This window comes from Octopus bimaculoides, chromosome 4 (genome assembly GCF_046866305.1).
Source record: "Octopus bimaculoides isolate indiv1 chromosome 4, ASM4686630v1, whole genome shotgun sequence".
Classification (NCBI taxonomy): Eukaryota; Metazoa; Mollusca; class Cephalopoda; order Octopoda; family Octopodidae; genus Octopus; species Octopus bimaculoides.
This window is the reverse complement of record NC_142931.1, coordinates 146021862-146046749: the sequence shown is the minus strand read 5'-3', so window position 1 is coordinate 146046749 and position 24888 is coordinate 146021862. Positions and strand designations below refer to the sequence as shown.

The 24888-nt window shown below is 39.0% G+C and overlaps 1 protein-coding gene across 23 annotated transcripts in view; it reads left to right on the top strand.

Moving 5' to 3' along the window:
• The window catches only part of LOC106869997 (uncharacterized), a 178119-nt gene that overhangs the window by 101782 nt on the left and 51449 nt on the right, over positions 1-24888 (top strand). For 12 of the 23 annotated variants that reach the window (XM_089351678.1, XM_089351671.1, XM_089351668.1 and 9 more), the window contains exons 4-12: positions 4846-4955; positions 7441-7526; positions 7763-7913; positions 9181-9286; positions 9957-10193; positions 10980-11106; positions 12111-12166; positions 13671-15717; positions 16442-16878. In XM_089351678.1, coding sequence (XP_089207804.1) covers positions 7471-7526; positions 7763-7913; positions 9181-9286; positions 9957-10193; positions 10980-11106; positions 12111-12166; positions 13671-15717; positions 16442-16878 — 3217 coding nt within the window. In that variant the 5' untranslated portion in view covers positions 4846-4955; positions 7441-7470. The remainder of the gene's footprint in view (positions 1-4845; positions 4956-7440; positions 7527-7762; positions 7914-9180; positions 9287-9956; positions 10194-10979; positions 11107-12110; positions 12167-13670; positions 15718-16441; positions 16879-24888) is intronic. The other 11 variants (XM_089351683.1, XM_089351682.1, XM_089351679.1 and 8 more) reach the window with 1 other exon arrangement.

Sequence of the window (24888 nt, the reverse complement as noted above, 5' to 3'; positions counted from 1 at the left end):
ACATCATGGGTCATAGCTTAGCCATTTTACCTTTTTTGCTGGAGTGCAGATTTAATCAAGTACCCCACCTCCTCATATGAACATGCACACACACACACACACGATGGGCTTCTTTCAGTTTCCATTCACTCATCTACTCAGAAAGGTTTGGTCAGCCTAGGGTTGCAGACTTAATCATGCAGCTGTGTGACCAGTCTTTCATTTCTTGGACGGGGGACCTGCAATGAATGGTTCCAACATTGAAACGGAGAAGAACTGTTTCAATCCTTGCGAAAACATTCGAAACAATTTGCTGCGTCTGTCTTCTGAGTTGTTTCAAAACTTCTACTTTCTCCTGGTTCGTCTCACTTCCTTGCTTTGATATTCACTGCCTGCTGTTGATGATGATGATGATGTTGTTGTTGTTGTAGCTGTAGTTAGTTGTTACTGGTTGATATTTAAACATATATACACCCTCTGGAGTTGTCATTTACAGGGTGGCAACAAAATAATTCTGACATCATTTACCCAATTTGCAAGGTTGTGTGACTAAGGAACTTGCTTTGTAACCTCTCTCTATCTTTCTCTCTCTATCTCTCTCTCTCTCTCTCTCTCTCTCTCTCTCTCTACACGCACGCACGCACACACACACACACACATGCGTTAGTGTTAGATGATTATTGTGTATGTGTGGTGTGTATAAGGTGTCGGTCCTTTTTAGATCCTATAAGTTTATGGTTAACTCATTACTGAACTTCCAATGGAATTCCTATACTTCTACAGGTAGTTGCGTACCAGCAATGTCTCCTTCAGTGGATTTAAAGGCAAGAGCTGTATAATGGAGCTTCAACGCAACCCTCGTTTTTACTTAGTCTTCCTTCAAGATGGCTCCCACCGTCAGTTTCAAGAGCGCCTTTTATACGTTTTCTCTGATGGAATGGTACATAGATAGCAGGGTAACACGGACACTGGTATTGTTTGCCCTGCTTTACTTGTTATTACAACAAGTAAAAAGGTCCATAGTTCTCTACAACAATCTGCTGTTGATTTTGCTCGGTTAAAATCTGTTTTAATTTAATATTCATATATTGGAATAATTCAAGAATGGATTGGAGGGAATGATGGGATTCAGTCCCACTGCGTGGCACCTTGGGCAAGTGTCTTCTACTATAGCTTTGGGCTGACTAAAGCCTTGTGAGTGGATTTGGTAGACGGAAACTGAAAGAAGCCCGTCGTTTGTGTGTTTGTCCCCCCAACATCGCTTGACAACCTATGTTGGTGTGTTTATGTCCCCGTAACTTAGTCGTTCAGCAAAGGAGACTGAAAGAGTAAGTACTAGGCTTACAAAGAATAAGTTGTGGGGTCGATTTGTTTGACTAAAACCCCTTAAGGTGGTGCTCCAGCATGGCCGCAGTCAAATGACTGAAACAAATAAAAGAATATACAGATTTCAGCACAGTTTCAACATGGTTCCAGCCAACCAAATTTCTTCACAAGGCATTGGGTTGGCCCATGGCTTTAGTAGAAAACACTTGTCTAAGTTACTGTGCAGTGGGACTGAACCTGAAACCACATGGTTGCAAAATGAGTTTCTTAACCACACAACCATGGCTACACCTATGTCGTTATTTCCATTTTTCATTTTATTTTATACATTTTGGTTCTTTTTAAACAGATTTTATAAATTAATACAGTTCTATATTTAAGAGATGAGGAATTATTTACATTTGATGAATATTTGTCCTCATCTTTTTTGTTGTTAACACAACGTTTCAGCTGATATACCTTCCAGCCTTCATCAGGTGTTCTCAGTCCTAAGGTATTTTTCAATGTTATTATTATTATTATTATTATAATTATAATAACAATGAAAAATACCTTAGGACTGAGAACCCAGGTTCGAAATTTCCCAAGACACCTGATGAAGGCTGGAGGGTATATCAGCCGAAACATTGTTTATAAATTATTCTGCAAGAAGCGAGACAGTGGTAAGAATGATGTAGTTAATGCTATGACTAAACGCCTGTCGATGAGGCAAAATGTACAGAGGCAAAGGAAATAATGATCCCTAATTGAAAATCTGTCAGTCAATATCTACTGGAAAATGTAGGCAGGGCAGAAACCAAGGGCCTGCTTTGAATGCATGCACTAGAAGCTTACGGTACCCAAGGGCCATATGGCAATGTATTAAGCTGAACAGGCACATACATGATCAAGAAATCCACTTTGCATGCACATGGGTTTGGGTTCTCTCACACAGTGTGGCACCTTGAGTAAGGGTCTTGTATTATAGCAGGGGACTCAACAATGCCTTGTGAGTGAATTTGGTGGATGGAAATTGTTTGGAAGCCTATTATTTGTAACATTATCAAAGCTTTGATGAGTGGATTTGATGGACAGGAGCTGAAATAGACTCATCGTGTGTGTGTGTGTGTGTGTGTGTGTGTGTTTATGTCTGTGTTTATTCCCCACCACCACTTGACAAATGGTGTTGGTGTGTTTACATCCCTGTAACTTGGCAGTTTGACAAAAGAGCCTGACAGAATAAGTACTTAAAAAATGGCTTTAAAAAATAAACAAAAAGAAAATCAGTACAGGGGTCGATCTGTTTGACTAAAAAAAATTCTTCAAGGTGTTGCCCCTGCCTGGCTGCAGTCTAATGACTGAAACGAGCAAAAGAATAAAATTGCGAGTCCCTCCCACCCTACCCCCACTCTTTGGTAAATAATTAAAACCCACAAAGTTTCAAGGTAAATTTATGGCTTTAGCGAGAACTTGTGAATCTTTGTTTCTGTCCGACTCAGAAATTAAAGCAAATATACATTGGCACAGTTTTTATCAGATTTGGAATGTTCAACGATAAATCTGTGTTTGTAGATAGAGATTATCTGGCACTCTTGACTCTAAAATGTGAGCAAACAAAGTTTCACTGTGTGTGTGTGTGTGTGTGTGTGTGTGTGTGTGTGTGTGTGTGTTTATTGCAGAGTGGGGGCAAGGTACGAGGGAAGGCTGTTGCATGTAAATGTTTTTTGGGGTTTGTGTGACTGTTTATATAGTTGGGGGTTTGGAGTGTCAAGAGGTTGTGCTTTGTAAATTCCGAGGAGAAGGTCAGGGAGGGAGAGACTAAAGTTGGTGGTGGTAGTCAGAGCTATGACAACAGCAGAAATAGTGCGAAGACTTCTTGTCAAATATGTAAATGTAATAAGGACGACATAAGAAGTCTAAGACCTCACCACCACCAAGTTTGACCATGAAAATGGGTTAATTATTCAAGTTGGCCATGCCAGTTAATCATGCTATTTCCTTTTATGTCACAACCCAGGTCCCTATTTCATTAACTAAATCTTCTAATTGGTCTGCAAGGGGTGGCCTGTAAAGCTTTAACACTGAATAATGTATGTGTGTGTGTGCCTTCTGGCTAGACCTCTCACAAGTCTACAGGTGTGTCTGCTATCAAAACAGTGTTTGCCGATGTCATATCCTGTATTTTGCAAGCAATATCAGTGTCATTGTTTACTGGTTTCCTGTGCACCAATTCAGGTTCTCTGTAGATAGCAACAGTGATAAGGGATTGTTTGTGTAATTTGGGCAGAACAAACAAGAAGCTACTTTTGACAACACTAGTTTAATTGGTTATTTTCTTGTATAGCTGGATGCCTTTCCTGTCACCAACCCCTGCCTGTAAGGTAATATTCCTTCATGACAAGATATCTTTCTTTGAAAGATTGGAAATGAAGGATACTGCTTGAATGCTGGTGGCACTCATTTACGGCCATCACATGAAGCCAAAGCAAAGAGATAATAACACACACACACATCGCATGCGATGGGCTTCTTTCAGTTTCCATCTACTAAATTCACTCACAAGGCTTTAGTTGAGCAGGGGTTATTGTGGAAGACATGCTGTGAGAGTGAGCCTGAAGCCAAGCCTGCCCTTGGATATGCAATGTTAGTATGTATGAGGGATGGAGCACAATTGAACTGAAGGGGACGAAAAAAGTGCCGGCAGTGGATGTGGTGTGCAAAGGGGGGGGGCTGGTATGTATCGGTCTGGAAGTTGATAGTTGGGTAAAGAAGTGGAAGAAAGGTGCAGTTGATGAAGATTTGGGAAGAAATGGTGGAGGCTGATCTCAAGAGGATAAGCTTTCCATCTAGATCAAAGGCCATTCCAACGAGTGGCGAGACTTGCTGAAGAAGACTTGTGCAATCTGGAGCTAGCATGGGGAAATAGATGTGAAATAACACATGCATATGCACATGCACGTGCATGCACACACACACACACACACACACACACACACACACACACACGCAGTTATCCAAAGATGGTGACTCACTCCTTGGCTGCTTGGTTTGCTGACCAATGCATTCCTTCAGGTTGTGGGAAAACTAACAAATAAAATGTTTGATTAAATGCAATGAATGGTTATTAATTCATTTGGTCACAATGAATTAATGTGTGACCCAGGCTGGAGTTGATTTCTTTTCGTGTCTCTTTCCAATCTTATTTCTCCACTGTTTTTGCTGTCTAGCCATGGATCATCTCTGATTGAGCAGAACAGACCTTTCGTTTGCAGGTCATCAGGTGAATGACTGTGACCAACAAATCTATTCTAGATATCCTTCTGTCTAGCTGCTGACCCTTCTAACATGCAGTGCAACACTCAGAAATACAGTGAGAACCGTTCTTTCACCTTTTTTCCAAGAACTACCATCATTCCTAACATGAATCTGTTTTCCTCAGATTTCAAATAAATTAACAAAATTCATCCAACTTTGTTGTATTGCTCTGAACATTTCCATAACCAATCATTTTACAGTGTTTTTTCTTATTCTAAATCTCTGAAAAATTATTCTACTTTCCAGGTTTTTCCAGTATACTTCAGGCCCTGTCTCGGAAGGGATTTTACATCAGTGATTATGAGGGTCAGGCTATAACAGAATCGGTTTTATTACAAACTTCTCCCTTTAAAGTGGTAAGTTACCTTTGCAACTCTTTTGGCATGTTTAGTAAATGTATTTAGTGCCTGTTGACTCACCGTTCACATTGATTTCAAATTTTGGCACAAGGCCAACAATTTCAGAGAAGGGGTTAAGTCGATCCCAGAGTTCGAATGAGATTTATTTTATTGACTTTGAAAGGATAAAAAGCAGAGTCAGCCTTGGTGGAATTTGAACTCAGAACATAAAGATGGACAATATATTGCTTAGCATTTTCCCCAGCATGCTAATGATTTTGCCAACTGGCTGCCTGCTGTTAATTCACTGTTAACGTTGTCACCAGTTCTTAGCGCTTTTGTCTGCTTGTGATCTGAGTAACATTTATTTAAGATGGCTGATACCACTACTGCCTGACTGGCTCCTGTGCTGGTGGCATGCAATAAGCACCAATCATGCGTGGGTCGTTGCCAGTGCCGCCTGACTGGCTCCCCATGTCGGTGGCACATAAAAAGCACCATCCGAACATGCTCAATGTCAGCACCCCTGCCCCAGCTGGCTCCTGTGCTGGTGGCACATAAAAAGCACCATCTGAACATGGCTGATGCCAGTGCCGCCTGACTGGCTTCTGTGTCGGTGGCACGTAAAAAGCATCTGCTGCACTCTTGGGGTGGTTGGTGTTAGGAAGGGCATTCAGCTGTAGAAACTTTGCCAGATTAGATTGGAGCCTGGTGCGGCCTCCTGGCTTGCCAGTCCTCAGTCAATCCGTCCAACCCATGCTAGCATGGAAAGCGGACGTTAAACGACGATGATGATGATGATGATGTATTATTTGTTTACAAGATAAATATAAGATTAAAAAAAAAATTGTCAACTTTTATTATATTCGTTATATATATTGTTTCTGGTATAAATTAATATCACAAAGAAATTTTTACTGGTCCCTGGCACATTAGAAAAAAAAAAATTATCCATACACCACATCAGATAGTTTGGGAAGCACTGTTCTAGAACATCTCCTAATGAGGCTCATAAATAGGCATGCTTTAGGCGCCAAAAGTTTTTGGCGAATTGCCACCATGTGACCTGCATTCTCATTTTGTTGCATTGGAGTCATTCTAATGACTTCTTAGAGTGGTGGACAGCAGTTACAGTTCTGCAATCATGAATCTAGTGAGATGTTGTCTCCTGTTATGACAGTGTATTCACAGAGCCTACTTAACCAATTATTTTCTAATAACTACAGAATTTTCCTTCCAGTATTTATACTGGAAGGAAAATTCCAGTTGTATTTTGAATTCAAGACCAACATAGAGAATATTCTGTGTGGTGAATGGAATAAAGTTTCTGTAAAATTGTTCACATGTGTTGTTCATCATTTATACGCAGCAACTCATCACGTAGGTTATAAGAATGAAAGATATGAGATACTGGTGGGTAATATGGAACACCCACACCCTTGTGACAATACACACACACACACACACACAATATGGACCATAAAAAGTCAAGAGGTCTGAGAGGTGAATAAATTTATTGAACCACTTGTTATCCTTGGTTTATGACCATTTCACAGTCTTCTCCATGCAATAATAATTTCATCATCAATGTTGTCGTTTAACGTCTGCTTTCCATGCTGGCGTGGGTTGGATGGTTTGACTGAGGACTGGGAAGCCGGAAGGCTGCAGTAGGCTCCAATCTGATATGTTTGACTGGAGCTGGTAAGCTGGAGGGCTGCACCAACAGTCATCTGTTTTGGTATAGTTTCTATGGCTGAATGCCTTTCCTAACACCAACCACTTTACAGAGTGGACTGGGTGCTTTTTACATGGCACCAGCAGCACCAGTGCTTTTTATGTGACACTAGAATGGGTAGGTCAAACAGTTGTGACTCTATCAGTGGTAATTTGCTACGGGTTTAACTATGCACAGCATTACCTATCCCAGTGGGTTTGTTGACTTTAATATATGAAAACCAGAGCAATAAGAAATACCTTTCTTGATAAACTAGGGTTGGAGGCAGGAAGAGTATCCAGTTGTATAATGCTCTAAAAGTCTCTCCAGTTCATGCTAGCCAGGAAGAAGTGGACATTAAAATGGTGATGATTATGTGTTGCCCTGTTTGGCAAAGCCTCACCAACAGAGGTGCTGCCCTCCACGAACAAAAAGGGATTGCAGGGGCACAAAGAAAATGCAAACTGCGCAAGTCTGGAGCCAACACCTTGTCTTGAGTCCCAACAGACCACTGGTGCCTGACCTGCGGCAGAGCCTTCTGAGCAAACATTGGACTGATTGGCCTCAGCTGGACACACCCTGCCCTCTATCATCCCATGTGATGTCCTTGGTCATCATTGATGACAATGGATGATTTTATTAAAAATGGAATTTAATACCAATATCTACTCTCTCTCTCTCTGTGTGTGTGTGTGTGTGTGTGTGTGTGTGTGTGTGTGTGTGTGTGTGTGTGTGTGTGTGTTTACATTTTCATTTATTGATGTATTTTTTAAAATTTTATATTTGTAGAAAGCCCACTTAAGTTTCCTGGATGTCTTAATGAAAGCCTACATTAATACTTTGGTGTCTATAGATCATATTGTACACAGCCTTTGGTAAGTTTTCTTCCTTCTATACGTTGAGAACTTGTAGGGACTAAATAGACTTTCCATTACCATATTTCCAATCACGTACACTGCCGATGTATTGACATTATTTTCATTTTGAAAAGAATAAAAAGTTTGGAGGAATTTACCAATATTACTGTTGTTTGGAATGTAAAACTATAATATGTGACTGACCATATTTGATGACCACCACACTGAGCTGTTAACATGTTTTCCTATTTCAGTTGCTTTACTAACCTTGATGTCTCCCAACACATATTGAGTACTGTAGAAGATGCATTATTATTATGGGTGAATCAAGTCTGCCTTTATGTCCAACAGTTATTACATAAGGAAAGCCAGAGTCACCACGATGCCCTCGGTGGTCAGAAGTTTGTAAGTGGCTCTCTTCATTTATATATATTTACCTATTTTTGGATTCTCTACTGAATTTATTGTGTGTGTGTGTGTAATATATAAACTAAAAACAAATGAATGGAGTGTGCAACAATTGTTTCACTAGGAACTTTTATTTAACGTAATCATAATAGATTACATCGTTCCTCAACTGGCTGGCTTTCTGGTTAATTGGAATACCTGCCAAATTGAGGTTGACTAGGTTTAAATTCACCTGATGAGCTGGTCAATCTATGTAATGCATCCGTCAAATGTAAATAATGTACATAAATCTATGTACATCTGTATCGGTATTAATAGTAAATCTACAATAACTAAATCATATACTAAATAGCGACCAATCTTTAAGTCCATACGAATGATAATCCCACTGGTCTTCCATAGTTAGTACTCTAATAATTTTGTTATTTTCAGACCAGAGGTCATGTCTTCCAATTATTTGCAGCAAAGTGGCCCCTGTTAAAGAAATTCAAGGGCAAGCAAGTGGTTTTAACTTGTGTGATGGATTGTTTATTAACCTAAATAGTCTCTATGTTGTCATCAGCTTTGTTGATGACATAAAGAGGAATTACTGGTTGGCTCTTTGTCTAAATTAAGATGCAAGAAACTTGGCTTAATTTGTATTAATTTGTTAAACTGTAGGATTTGACAAAACTCAGGAACAGCTGAAAGGGTTGTTTGAATGGTAACCCCAAAGTTCCTTTCGAAACTGGGGAAATGTGAATTGTTGGGTAAAGGGAAGATAACTCATTGTTATCTCGTTACACTGCAAAGAAAGGTGGGCAGTGGTCAAAGGTCATTGTCTCCAAAAAGCGTAAGTCAGTAGATGTATTGGCTAAATACTTCACAGGAGAAGTTAGTGGTCATGGCCACATGGTCTGGTGGCCATTTAATGACTGACCAGCAAGATAAATGTAAATAGAGAAAATAGACTTTATTCTTGTCCACTTAAACTTACAAACTATTCAAGCCACTCACTGTACACAATTGAGGCAGTTTTAAATTAAAATAGCAATTTATGTATCATACTTAATGTATATACACTGGCCTATCAGTGATGCACATTATAATGAGTAAATGACTATTTAAAAGATTACTTTCTATTAGTATTAATTACATTATATTGTTTTAATTTAAAAAAATTACGTTAAAATTTACATTTATAGATTCCAGTTTGGTACAGTTTGAATTTGAGAGAGAATGGTATAAAATGATCCAACTTTCATGAGAATTATTTTCTTTGCAGTGTGATCCTACGATACCAGTGTTAAATGGATTGAGTAATATTGGAGATGGATGTAGTCTGGCTGTGTTAATAAGCTTCTACCGCTCAGATAGCTTAAGATTACAAGGTAAGGCAAATGTGTTTCACGTCCATTTGTGATGTTAGTCACTTCTCTCTTTTCTCATCTCTTTTCTTTGTTAGCACTTGAAAGACTCCGTAAAAATGTTGATGCTTTTGTCACCTCTTTCAGAAGTGTTTAATAGTTGCTTTATCCTTCAGAACTGTTGATTTTGACTTAATCATTTCTCCATCATATTATAGGATCATTGCTGTGATAATCCTTACAATTATCCTTATGCTCTGAGCTCAAATCCTGCCAAGGCTGACTTTGTCTGTCCCTATGCTCTGAGCTCAAATCCTGCCAAGGCTGACTTTGTCTGTCCCTATGCTCTGAGCTCAAATCCTGCCAAGGCTGACTTTGTCCTCATGCTCTAAGCTCAAATCCTGCCAAGGCTGACTTTGCCTTTCATCCTTTTGGGGTACAATAAAATAAAGACCAGTTGAGCCCCGGGGTCGATTGTAGTAGACTTACCTATCCCTCTGCCAATCCATGTCGAGCCAGTATGATCTCAAGCTCAAATTCTCAACCTCTGCATCAAAAAACATACTGAGTCCACTTCATCCTGTAGTAGACTGAACATAGACAATCCAATTCGTACAGCCCTGCCCCACTGCCTATATACTGTGTGTTACCGTTTTGTATTGGCTAATACATTTAGTTTTAATTTATTTTGCAGATATTGTAATAAAGAAATCCCCAAGTATTGCTGATTGCCTTTTCAATTTGCGGTTGATAAAGAACTTCTGTGACCGTTGCATGTCTACACCGAAATGCTTTCATTTTACCTATGAAGACCTCCTGTACTGCAATGAATTTATCACCCTTAACGTATATGTCTATTTAGCTGAATTATTTAATAAATTTGAAAATCCTTCATCCAGTACTTCAACAAATCTACAAACAGAAAATAAAAGTAAGTGTATTTATATTTTTTCTTTCATTTGTGAGTGGAAGGCAAACTCTGTAGAAAGCTGAAGAGATTTTTTTTGTTTATTTTTTTGTTTTTCTTTAGTCTTGTCTGATTTTTATGTCATATCTTGCTAGAATCAACTTTTGCCCTCATTCCTCTGGGTTTGATAAAATAAGCAGCAGTCATATATTTGGAATCAATTCAATTGACTGTGCCCCTCCCTTGGGAAGTTTTGGCCTTATGCCTAAATAAGTTGTTTACATCATAGAAAATATAAGCAATAGTAGAGTTCAAACGAAATACTTTACGTTTCATATTCACTTGTTCACAACCCAAGTGATGACAGCCACACTCTCTTCCTTGTCCTCGAGCAAAACGCAGGGGCCCCGTAATGCTAAGTACTTCACTCTTGATTGTAACTGAACTCCTCAGACTCTTCTGTCAACTCTACTAATCACTGTGCAGTACTGAGATCAAATTACATCAGTGGACATTGTAGTTCTTCACACTGGGGCAGAATGTAGAAATACTAGTTTTTTATCATCATCATCATCATCACCATCTCATCATCATCATTATTTAGTTTTATTTTGTGATTAAGAAATTCCCTTCAAAATCTCTTCATTCAAGATTTGATCCCACTCTGCATTGGGCATGATGTGTATTGGAATATTTTGAAATACCTGTTGCAAGAGTTCTGTCTTTGTGAGATACTGAATGGAAGAAAAGGTTCCAACACAATGCCTCTTCATGTACAACAGCTTAACGAGCTTTCTGTTTTCATTTTAGATGGTGTTTCTAATGAGAGAAGATATAATCAGCAGTCTATAGCTAATGTACCAATTAGTAATGTTACCAAGAAGAGTTTTCAAACTTACGACATTAGTTCTATCTCCCAAGATACTTCCAACTCAATGTAAGTATACCATTGTTAACTTTGAATTATTATAATACTGTCTCAATCTGTTCTGAACCTGGGTCCATATGAGCCTTAGGGGTCATATGTAAGATTTTGATGTTAATGTTTATGTGCAATAAACTCGTTATATTTCTATGCCCAAGTTAATATTTTGAAATGCATAATGAAACTTTTATTTCCTGGAAGAAACGTTAGCACGTTGGGCGAAATGCTTAGCAGTATTTTGTCTGCCGCTATGTTCTGAGTTCAAATTCTGCCGAGGTCGACTTCGCCTTTCATCCTTTCGGGGTCGATTAAATAAGTACCAGTTACGCACTGGAGTCAATATAATCAACTTAATCCGTTTGTCTGTCCTTGTTTGTCCCCTCTGTGTGTAGCCCCTTGTGGGCAGTAAAGAAAGAAGAAACTTTTATTTCCTTTCCAATATTTGCTACAGAATTATGTGGTCTAAATTGGTGTAAAGAGTGTCATCATCATCATCATTTAATGTCCGCTTTCCATGCTGGCATGGGTTGGACGGTTTGACTGAAGACTGGTGAGCCAGAAGGCTGCACCAGGCTCCAATCTGATCTGGCATGGTTTTCTACAGCTGGATGCCTTTCCTAACGCCAACCACTCCTGAGAGTGTAGTGGGTGCTTTTACGTGCCACCGGCACGAGAGCCAGTCAGGCGGTACTGGCAACGACCACGCTTGAAAGGTGTTTTTTACATGCTACCTGCTCAGGAGCCAGTCCAGTGGCACTGGCAACGACCACGCGATGCTTGCACATGTACTGGTAGAATTGAGACTAGCAGAACTGATATAAGTAGCACCATTCTTTAGTTGGTTCTGAGTTCAGAACTTCTCAAGGATGATTTTTGTCTTTCATACATTTGCTTTTGATAAAAACTGTCCCAGTCCAATATGGGCCCTTGACTATAGGCCCTCTCTTGTCTGTGTTTAGAATCTTGATATAAAAGATTTGTGGAAAAATATTAATATTATCTCTCCTCTTTTGTAGTTCTGCTCCTCCAACTCGAGAACCATTGTTATCAAAACGGTATTCACAAAAAGATGGTAAGAATATATAAATATTTTCAAACGTTTCTTTCATCATCATGATCATCATCATTGTTTAATCTCTGCTTTCCATGCTGGCATGGGTTGGACGATTTGACTGAGGACTGGCGAACCAGATGGCTGCACCAGGCTCCAACCTGATCTGGCAGAGTTTCTACGGCTGGATGCCCTTCCTAATGCCAACCACTCTAAGAATGTAGTGGGTACTTTTATGTGCCACCGGCACGAAGGCCAGTCAAGCAGTACTGGCAACGGTCACGTTCAAATGGTGTTTTTTATGTGCCACCTGCACAGCAGCTAGTCCAGCGGCACTGGCAACGACCTTGCTCGAATGTTTTTTCACGTGCCACTGGCACAAGTGCTGGTAACGATCACACTCAAATGGTGCTATTTATGTGCCACCGGCACAGGAGCCAGACAGCTGCTCTGGCAATGATCATGCTCGGATGATGCTGTTAGCGCTCCACTGGCACGGGAGCCAGTCATTGAATTTGGTTCAATTTCGATTTTGATTTTACTTGCCCCAACAGGTCTTCGCAGCTATACTTTGTTGAAACAAAGACTTATTTTCCCTTACAAGATACAAAATAATTTTCCAAAAATCTCTTTAAGAAATGTAAAGAAATTTCAGTTTCTGAACATTATCAAATTATTGCGATATATGTGTAAAAAAAAAAAAAAATTTGATTTTAATCCTGTGGTTTCTGAACACTTATAGATTGCAGCATCTTAGGCCCACAAACTCACATCTAGAGCCCCTTTAGTTTATGAAAGGGTATTTAAGATACGGATTTGTAAAATAACATCAATCACAGGAAACATAAAATGAACAAGTTATAGTTTTGTAATAAAATAATTGTATTTTCCTTTTTAAAATGTAATTAATTTAACAAACGTTAAACTTGTTCAAATGATACAAACTTTGACGGTTATATAGCACTAAGTGTTGATACTGTAGTTGTTGTTGTTGGACTGTTTAATAGGGCTTGACTTTGAAGGGTAGACCAAATATACAATACAACAGAATCTGTCATCTTTTGTCACTTTTGTCAGCCCTTTTTTCTGTTTTAACCCATTCCTCCTTTCTTTCTCCAACTCGTTTTGTAAAACCACTGCTTTAACTTTTTTACATTTAAACTAGTCATATCAGGTCTAAATATTCTACCTGTTTTAGGTTGACACTGGCCAGTTCTAGCTCTCACCCCCACACCTACCCCTACAATGTCATTCTAGAAATATACAATCACAGCATCAAAATCATGAAGCTACAAGATAATGCAAATTAATTAAAAGCAATGTGAATAATTAAGCTAATTACATTTGACAGAATAATCTGAATGCTAACGGGTTCAACAGAAAATGACCCAAATACTTGGATAAGATTTTGGAGATTGTTGAATGTTTTGGCAGTAAATTATTGGAAATTAGTTTAAAAGAAACGATTACAAAAATGTCCAAATTGCTCTTTCGATTCTAATACCAATTTTATTTTCTGTTCCAGTTGAAGAACCACATTACACAGTTCCTGGCAGAGCTTCTAAAGTGAGAACACACCCCTCCTGGCATGACCAGTTGGATGGTTCTCCTGCTCTGCTGGCATACTCAAACGTTGATGGCATCGGTAACATGGCTTACAATCCAAAGCCTGATGTAGATAACTGGGTTGCCTCTCAGGGACCATCTTCAGACCCTCTGTTACCCGCTCGGCTGAAACCAGCCAAAGAGAAAAACTTCAACCACAGCAAAGAGGCCGAGAGAGGTGACCAACATAATATGAAAATGAGTTCACCGTGTCGTGGTGGCTCGCATGGGAAGCAGACGTCTCGGATACTGGAAGAACCAATGATATTGGATCCTACTGATCAATATGGTGGTGACATCAGCAGAGAAGAGTCAAGTCTACAGCAGCTCTTCAAGAGAAGTTCTATGCCCACTGAACAGTCGGCTACATTTCCTCGTAGTCGGCATAGCTCTGGGGCCAGCAATCCAGATGACTCATTGAGACAATTTGGCGTTGACCAAAGTTTCACTCTGCCTGACAGACCTTCAAGTGTGAACAGTGCTCGCCAGGAAGGTTTACCAGTCGTTCCATTGACCCAGACTGATGAAATCGAACTTCGTCGGTGTTTTTCCAGAGAGGGCAGCATTGCGAGTAATCGGAGTTCCGGTGACTTCTCTGATCACGAGTCTCAGAAAATTCACCGTGACCATAAAGCTAAAGAATCCAAAGATCCGAAAGATACATTTATACTTACAGACTCTATGAAGTTGAAAGATCCCTTAATGAAACCCCTTTTCAACTCTGGTCCCATCATGGAGGAGATTCTCGATAAATCCAAAACCACAAACTTTGCTCAGATCAAAAAGATGCGAGACATGAGCGGCCCTTTAACGTCTTTAGTTTATATGCAAAGGGGTCAAGAACCGGATTCCCCGAGCAAGCTTCCACTTAAAGATCCATTCCAGAAAAAGGACGAAGAGAAAAGCAACAAGGCTCATCAAACAACCTGGCAACAGAATTCTCGACGTTCGCATGTCACGACACCAGAAAGTCCATCGGAGGGTCAACATTCACAGTCTGACCAGGTGAATATTCGTATGAAACTAGAAGAAAGGAGGAAACAAATTGAACAAAAGAAATTCGATTTAGAACGGCAACAAACCAAAATCAGACACCAAGTTGGCAAAGAGGCCTTTCTACATATGGTAGCAAGTCAGTCATCTGCTGGAATCGATAAGAACGGGCAGGTTTCAGGTGGAATTCCTGCAAATATACGACGATATATGAGACAGAATTCTAGTGGTGAGAACATCACTGGAGAAGATTCTTCACATTTTGTTTCCCAGCGACCTTCTCATAAACCCTTTTCACGGGAAGAGATCCAACGTACCATTGAAAATGCACGCAAGAAATGGTTAAACGAATCTGCAGGAACCAAGACAAATGCAAATGATTCTTATGAATCTGAAGTAAATGAACAGTCAGTCAGGCAAGCTTCCAGCTCACCACTTCACGAACCTTTCAGACGGGAACCGGTCAAGCATGAGGCTGTTCCTATTCGTCAGGAGCCCGTGAGACATGAGGCTGTTCCGATACGTCAGGAGCCCATGAGGCACGAGGCTGTCCCGATGAGACAGGAACCAGTCAGGCATGAAGCGGTCCCTATACGTCAGGAACCCGTGAGGCATGAGGCAGTCCCTATACGACAAGAGCCAGTCAGACATGAAGCAGTTCCGTTACGGCATGAAGCCCTTCCAATTCGGCACGAAGCCCTTCCAATCCGGCACGAAGCCCTCCCTATTCGACAAGAGGCTCACCACGAACCATTCCCAGTTAGGCTAGATACAATTCATCATGATCCAATCTCTCTGAGACAAGACTCTATAGCACATGAAGCTGCTGTTGTTAGGCCCCAACCTGTCGTTGCTGTGCAACCAGGCATAAGAGATAGCTCTTCAAATCGTGCCAGTCCTGATAGAAGGCAAGACCAAACAAACAGTGCTGAAAGAGAGGAGAATTATGGAAATTACAATAATTCTTTGGACAGGTTCGTACAAACTTTGATTCCATTTTCTTGCATAAAGTCTGCCATCTTATTGAAAATCTTAATTTAGTATTGATACCTATTAATTTGCTATTCATAATTATTCAATTATTTTTATCGATAGAATTGGAGTTTGTTTTTTTTCATATTGTACGGAATAATTCTTAATTTGTATTCTAATCTGGAATAATATTTGCCTCTCAAACCCTCTTTCGTGGGGCCAAAGAGATGATAGTCCAGTGACGAGGAAGTGAAAAACTGTAGTGAAGAAGTGGCTCAAAGAACAGTCAACAGAATTTTACGGGGCAGGGGTACATGCTCTCATTCGAAGGTGGAACATTGCTATTGAGAGAAACGGTGACTATGGTGAGAAGTAGGGATGTGATCCACAGAGGACCAGCTTCATTTTGATGGATGATACATGTTCCTGTATTGGTAATTATACCTGTCCTAAACAAAATGGCATTACTTTTTGACTCACCCTCGTAGAAGAAATATGAATATATTTAGTTAAAAGTAAGGTCATCTTTTTACAAATTACTTTTCTTTGCGTGTATAGAGTTAATATGATGTGCAGATATGTCACTTGGACTGTTTTCTAGTTTAATATTTAAACACCTTTCCACAGGTAGGTATTCAATCATTGAAGTATTGTTTTTAACGAGTTCAGAGAAGTTGTAATGCGAGTTTGATATTTGTTGAAATATCTTTTTTCTATTTTGAGCAGATTAAACCGAAGTTTGACGGATTTACAGGGCGAAATAATGAAGCTCTCCTTACAGCAACAGCAACAGCTAAAGAGTCAGACGTTGGACAAGTCGCATCCAAAACCACACGGGGCTTTACCGAATGCCTCCGCAGCAGGCATTGTACCCACTCAACATGGTGAGCTGCATTTGCAGTGCCAAATTCCTTTCTCTGCGGCCCCCGGGGGTCATATGGCTGGAAGTTCAGAACAACCTCCCTCTTATATAGCCTTAGGTCAATATCCCCCTCATATGGACACTACTGGACATTTTAACCCTAGCTGTGTGGTACAACAGCCAGGCTATGCCACACCACCTCTGATACCACCAGTGTATCAACCTCCTACGTCTTATCAACCTCCTACGTCTTATCAACCTCACTATCCTCAGGCGTCCCCTTATCAGCCAACCTATCCAGGTTTGTGCACGATTGAACAATGTACTTCCTGTATATATCTATATATATATATATATATATATCTATCTCTATTATTATTATATATTAGTCTAGCTTTCACTCTCCTTCTGCGCATCTCTTCAACTAATCATGACCTCATCGTCACCACTTGTATTGTTATCTACAGCTTCAACTTCCTACACCCGTTGCAAATTTGTTCATTACTCACCAACATTGCTACCCTGAATGTGTGTCAGGCCATTTAAAGAATTTCTGAAATTCCGTCAAATATTAAACCTTTTCTCTCCCCAGCGTAACCCCTAAATTTCATCTCAGACTAATCTTTTATTCAAGGGTTCTTTCACGACGTCCGTACTAACAAAACGTATTTATTTTTCCTTGTAAAACATTTAGGGATTCGACTTCAATATTTCCCTAATATGCAGTAGTTTTAAAGGTCAGTCTTGTATTTTCCCTGGTCCCAGACTTTGTTTTTTTAATTTTTTATAGGGTTTTACATTTTAAGATAAATATAGGAACAACAAGTGGTGTTTAGTTATCATCTTCACAGAAACACACACACACACACACACACACACACACGCATGTTCATTTATATATCACTAGTTTTTAAAGTATTAATGATTTGTTTTGGAGAGAGAGAGTGAGGGAGAAGGAGAAATTAATTTATACAGTGCTGACATTTTTTTGATGGGAAAATTGTGGATTTGTAGGCAATGATGAAGAAATGTAAAGTTGGGGTCAGGGTTCGAGCCATATTTTAATTTGCTAATTGCTTAATCATAGAAAGTGGGCCTTGAAGAGAGAATTTTTTTTTTCTGTTAACAGTTGATAAACAAATATTGAATTGTATTGAACTACTGCTTGTCACTGTATTTCTATCAAAGTAAATTGTCTGTTTTAAATTATGATGTAATCTCTACTTTGAGTGATTTCAGTAGAATATCTGTAGCTGTATATATGTATGTATGTATGTGTGTGTTGGTGTTGGCTGGTTGAACTTAACCCCAAGTGATAGAGGCCACTAGCTCAGTGTTTGCAACCAGATCTGCAAATTCCAGGTTGATCTGGTTTGCCACGTGAGTTGATATGGCGAAACATTGAAGTAAGAGCACAATGCATCTCTGACTTGCTGATATTTCATTTGTCAGAGCAATCAGTGTGTTCAGTATATATATTTATGCATATATATAATCATGTTGGTGTTGACTAAAATATATTCTATTGGTTTTGATCAGTCAATGTTGTATAAATGCCATTACACAGTTGTCTAACAGGAATATCGTTGATATCACATTTGTTAAATGATAATGTGATATAATGAGTTTCATGAAGATTTTAAATATGGATTCTCCTCTAATATTGCCTGTTAAATTGTGTGTGTGTGTGTTAGTATTAAGAGTTTTTCTGCATTGCTCATATTTCTAATCTAAATTACTGTACATATGAGGGCAACATGCTGTACAAGCTGTGAAGTGAGAGTTGGAAGTGAGTGTGGAGTGGGTAATTGTGTGTGTGTGTGTGTAGAAGAGATGACTTGGTATAGATGTGTGGTATAAATGTTTGAATCCTGCCAGATAGAAGAATATTGTGAGCTGGTAGGAAATGGTATCTTGGGTAGAGGTAGACTGGAAAAGACTTGGGACTCAGAAACTTTGTCCTCAACAGTGGAGAATATTTCTACATTTACTTGTACGACAGGCTCATTTAAAATATCTGTCAGCATGGAAAAACATATGTTCAGGTAAAACAATGAGGATCAATACAGTTCTATATTTAAGAGATGAAGAATTATGTACCTTATTTACTTTATTTACATTTGACAGATATTTGTCCTCATCTTGTTTGTTGTTAACACAATGTTTTGGCTGATATACCCTCCAGCCTTCATCAGGTGTCTTGGGGAAATTTCTCATTCCTAAGGTATTTCCTCCTCCTCCTCCTCGCCTGGAATCGAACTTGGAATCTTGGGGTTAGTAGCCCATGCTCTTAACCACTACGCCATATGCCTAAGAGCTACTAACCCCAAAATTCTGAATTCAATTCCAGGCAGGGGCCTGAATAATAATAATAACAATATCGAAAGATACCTTAGGAATGAGAACCCAGGTTTGAAATTTCCCCAAGACACCTGAAGAAGGCTGGAGAGTACATCAGCCAAAACGTTGTGTTAACAACAAAAAAGATGAGGACAAATATCTGTCAAATGTTAATAAAGAGGAACAACTCAAAATGAGCTACCCTAGGTTCAGGGATGGTATTCCACTGACATAAAATGTTTACCGACTTCCACTTCCCTTCCTGTCTTTGGTATTTCGATCAGCATGTCTTATAATTGTATCCAGTGCTGTAGACTGAGAAAATTCTCCAAAATTCTCTAAAACCTGTTAAACCAGTTTATGGAATGATTGAATTTAAGGATTGACTACAAAAGTGATGTGATTTGACTAGATTATAATACAATTCCATATTTGTCTGATTTTTGAGATGTGGGGAATTACCATTATTATTAAAGGCAGTGAGCTGGCAGTCGTTAGTACACGGTAGCAGCATTTCATCTGTCTTTATATTCAGAGTTCAAATGCCACTGAGGTTGACTTTGCCGTTCATTCCTTCAGGGTCGATAAAATGAATTCCTGTTGAGCACTGGGATTGATGTAATCAATGTACTCCCCCCCCCCCCAAATGCTGGCCTTGTGCCGAAATTATTATTATTATTATTATTATTATTATTATTATTATTATTATTATTATTATAATGATGCTTATAATAATGAAACTGGTGAGCTGGCAGAATCGTTAGCATGCTGGGCAAAATGCTTTGCGACATTTTGTCCATTTTTACGTTCTGAGTTCAAATTCTGCTGAGGTCGACTTTACCTTTCATCCTTTCGGGGTTGATAAAACAAGTATGGGTTAAGTACCGGAGTCAATGTAATCGACTGGTCCCCTCCCCCTAAATTTCAGGCCTTGTGTGCCTATAGCAGAAAGGATTGTTATTATTATACACTGATACACCCAAACTGTTGTGCTCATTTTGGTTTTTACGGTCACAGCACTTCAGCCATGGTACCTTCTCGCATTCTTCAGATGTCTGTTGTAATTGGTAAATTCGGAGAATTTGGAATTGGACCTTTTATTAAATGCACAAGGATAGATTTTTCAAAGTCTTCCGAAATACTGTTATTAGAACAACCAAAACGAGGGCACTAGTTTGAATATCTCAATGTTTATAGTTCTATATTTCCTTCAAAAGGTTGAGATGTTTTTATCATCATTATCATCATCTAAGATCCGTTTTCCATGCTGGCAAGGCCAGGCGCAGTATCAGGGTCTATTAGTCTGTTTTGGTATGGTTTTCTGTGGCTGGATGCCCTTCCTAACACTGACTATTTTACAAAGTCTACGGGGTGCTTTTTTATGTGGCACCAGCACTGGTGCTTTTTATATGACACTTAGAGGGGTCACCAACTAACTTGCAAGACAAAGACCTCCCAGCTGAGAGAGGGAGACCCTGATTTTACTTAGCTCAACATGTCTTCTCCAGTACAGCAAATCGCCAGACATCTTGATCCCTTGTCATCTCCTTTGTGAGGCTTAACATCTGGGATTCAGTGTTCTTTCATTTTCTCAGTTTTATGGTTACAAAACTTTTATTATTGGAAGTGGGTGTAAATGCCTCTGAGTTCAAATCTTACTAGGACCGATTTTTGCCCTTCATTCTTCTGGGATGTGAATAAAATAAATACAACCCAAATGCCACTGGGGTATATTTAATCAAACCAATTTCTTCCTCCAGTTAGGTATTGAGTAGAATCAGTAGTGTGTCAGACAAGAAGCCGTAATGCATCAAGTTGCATCTCTCTGCATTCTGAGACCAAATCCTATTGAGGTCAACTTTGCCTCTTCATCGTTTGTGACTTCATAAAGTATTGGCTGAATATTAGCATTGATGTAATCAACTTGTCCCCCCTCCCCTCAAAATTGCTGGCCTTGTGCCAGAACCAGAAAGAATTATTATTATTATTATTATTATTATTATTATTATTAAGGCCGTGAGCTGGCAGAAACGTTAGCATGCTAGACGAAGTACTTAGCGGTATTTCGCCCTGTCGCTACATTCTGAGTTTAAATTCTGTTGAGATTGACTTTGCTTTTCATCCTTTCGGGGTTGGTAAATTAAGTACCAGTTGTGTACTGGGGTCGATCAAATTGCCCTCCCTCACTCCCTCCCTCAAAATTTCCAGCCTTGTGCCTACAGTAGAAAGAACTATTATTATTATTATTATTATGGTGATCTGTGAGAATCGTTAGCCTGCTGGACAAGATGGCTTAGTGGCATTTCTTTCAGCTTTGCATTCTGGGTTCAAATGCCATTGAAGTCGACTTGACTTTTCATCCTTTTGGGTTGATGAAATAAGTAGCAGTCAAGTTCTGGGGTCAGGGTTATTGACTACCTGCTTCCCACAGATTTTCAGGCCTTGTGCTTATAATAGAAAGGATTATTATTATGGATGGTGGAGTATTACAGTTGATAGCAGACCAGTTTAAAAGCTTATAGTATTTACTTCATTACATTCTAAGTTTAAATTTCATTAGGGCTTACTTTTATCTTTCATCCCTTCAGAGGTACTAAGTACCAGTCAAATACTGGGGCTGACATAACTGTACCCTTACTGCAAAATTTCTAGCCTCATCTGGTTTCACCAGTCCTCAGTCAAATCGTCCAACCCATGCTAGCATGGAAAGCGGACGTTAAACGACGACGATACCTACATCTGAAGTCAAAATTAGGCGTTGTTGTTTTTATGTCTGATTTTCCTTACTGTCATGAGTCGGGTGGGACTTTTTGTGACAGTATTTTTTATGGGCAGATTCCCTTCCTGATGTCCACCCTTTCGGTTATCTCTTATTTATAACATGCAAGGATACATTATACTGGAATGTTAACAATCAATATTATTGATCTAGTTCAGGCGGTAATCAATATTATTGATCTAGTTCAGGCAGTGAGCTGGCTGAAATTGTCAGTGCTGGGAAAAATACTTAGTGGCGTTTCCGTCCGTTTTTATGCTCCCAGCTCAAATTCCCCCAAGTTCAACTTTGCCTTTCATCCTTTCAGGATTGATAAAATAAGTACCAGTTACGCACTGGGGTCGATTGTCGGTCTTGTGCCCAAATTTGAATCTAATATTACTAATCTAGTTACGTTCATTAAGAAGGATGTATTATTATTTTTTTTTTTCTCAAAGTATATTTTTCAGTCCCTGGTGTTGGAAATTTAAAGAATTTTTTTTTTTTACTATATATATATAATTTTTTTCTTTAACCCCCCCCCCCCCCCGACTAAAAACCAATGTCAAAAAATCAAAGATAATTTTTAAGCCTCTGTTCTAATTGCTTCTTTTGCTCAGCTGACAATTTTGTTGATTTCAAGTTTTCTTGTGTTATTTCCATCTCCAAGACTGCCTGGTCTCGTGAGATTTGGACAAACACTCTAACCGTTCACTGTTGAGTTTTGGAGCCAGGTTACTGTCAATAATAATGGCCTGGCACACATCTCACCATTGCTTTTTTTTGTTTGTTTCTGCTATTTGCTTGATCCTCTCCTCTTGGTGGGAAGCACTTTTTTTTTTCCCTTGTGGTTTCTATTTTTTTCTGCAGTAAACAACACAAATGCAATTGCAAAAGAGTTAGTTGGCTGTTCTCATTGCTATAATTACTTTAGTCTCGCCTCTATTTCCATGTCAGCACGTTGCTATTTCATCATGTACATATTTTATTGTTGTAGATGGAGAAATATGAAGCTTTTGAAATTCTTTGGTTCTTTATTTCTTTTTTTTTTTCTTTCTCTTTTTCATATTTTTAATTTGCTTGTTTTTGTAAGACTTCTGTTTCTTTCTAGTTTTCTCTATACTGGAAGCTATGTCTAATTATCCTAACAGAAAGGAATATACTGACTTAAAGCCGGTTCTGATTCTCATGAAGCTTGATCTCAACTTGCGGATGGAAAGCTGTTCGATAGAAGTTCTAAAAATCTTGACAGCAGTGAAACATCAAAATTCCAAAAAGACACAACCTCAAGAGAGTTTGTTGCCATCAGCTTAGATTTCTAATGTTTTCCACCAACATCCATTCTTGAACAAAGAATAATCTATGAATTTGTAGAATTTCTCTGATATTTCTAACCTATCTTTCTTTTTCCCTTTTTTCTCTCGTTTCTTACAAAATAATTGATAATAACAAATCTCTTCTATTTTTCTTCTTTGTCTCTTTAAGCTTCAGAAGTGCCAGACTTTCCGCCAACCTCAATTTTGGTCCTGAAAGTCGCTTCATTGTTTTATTCTCTCCTTTTCCTTTTTAATCACACGTTACTCCATAATTTTGTGCATATTACAGAATTTCCAACTGTAAATTTATTCTTTGATCTTGTGAAAACTCCACTAAGAAGAGAATGGTGGAATTATATTCTTCACTAATGGCACTAGTATTTCAAGATGGATATTATTTTAAAATATTGTTAATTAATCAAGATAATCCATCATTCTTTTGGTCAGTTTTTTTTTTTATTTCAGTGAAATTACCTCTTTTTCCCAAAGAATTTTTAAAGAAATATTTGCTGATTTTGTTTTCTCACCAAATATTTTAACCCTGGAAGGAAATGGAAAACTCCAATCTATGAGGCCATTGTTATCAGTTCAAGATAATCTGTTTGCTTGCATGAATTTATTAACCCTCATGCTGACTTAATCTCGTAATGCTAATGCATGTGACTAAGCTGAGCTGTTTTAAAGAAATGTTATGAAGATTTCTGCCAAATTAAACCAGCTTAGATCTCTCACGATGGTGTTGATTAAGGGTTCTTGATGTTGCTGCAGCTGTATAAGACGGTAGACCCTATTAATGGTAATTAATTCTCCCTGAATACCTGGCACTTTTACTCTAGCTGGGGAGAGACTGACACCCGGCATAGCAGGAGGATATGGCAGTAGCTGCGACAGGTTTTGAAATTGTGTGACAAAATTTGTTGTAGAAAAGAGGTTGAATTTTGTATTTGGTCACATGTCGGTCAAATTGCAACCTCTGACCCCTTGCACTCCATTTGAGGTGTAAATATTGTCTGGAGTAGGGAAGGGTATGGTTGGAGGGGCAGACCTGATTTGGTAGTTGAAGACTGTTTTTACGTTTTGTACTTTAGAAGGTTTTTCTAAAGCAGTTTCCATTTTGAGGTGAGGGTCAGTATTGACTCTATCACAGTGAACACCAAGCATTATCACCTGCACTGTGCAATCACATGCATGCATCACATGCACAAATGCCACTCTTGTGCACAAAGGCATACAACACTCATGTGTGCACACATGCAGTACTTACTCACGAGTGATACACATGCACACTCCACACTCAACAATAAATGAGCAGAAAGTCTCTCTCTCTCTCTCTCTCTCTCTCTCTGTATAAATGTTGTTGTTGTTGTTGTTGTTTAGTGTCAGGTCAGTGCTACTGATTGGGCAATGGCAGCAGCATCAAGAATGGTCAAGCTGGAACCATTTAGCATAAAAACTGACCATACCCAGCCCATATATTCTTCTTGTTCTATGTTCAGTCCAGCCATATCCAGCCTCTCACACCTACCCTGCAGTGCCATTCTATAAACACACATTCGCCTCACTGACATCTCAAAGCCATAAGATAATAATACACAATTAATCCAAAGCAATGTGAATAGATAAGCATTAAGTTTGACAGAGGAATCTGAATGTTGAGGGGTCAAAGCATTATGTTTGTGGGACTACATTATCCAATGTGCCCAATTTTTAAAGGCATGTGCTATGATATGAAGCAGATTTGGTTGCTATTTCTACCAAATTGAATGTCCACATAGAATCTCCCTCCCTTGCTTGAGAGACTATAGAGAAGTAACCTACCAGAGGAGATATGGTAGAATTTGTATTATAGAATATATATTGTAGAATATGGAGAGATAACTTGTTGGTAGGATTTGCCTTG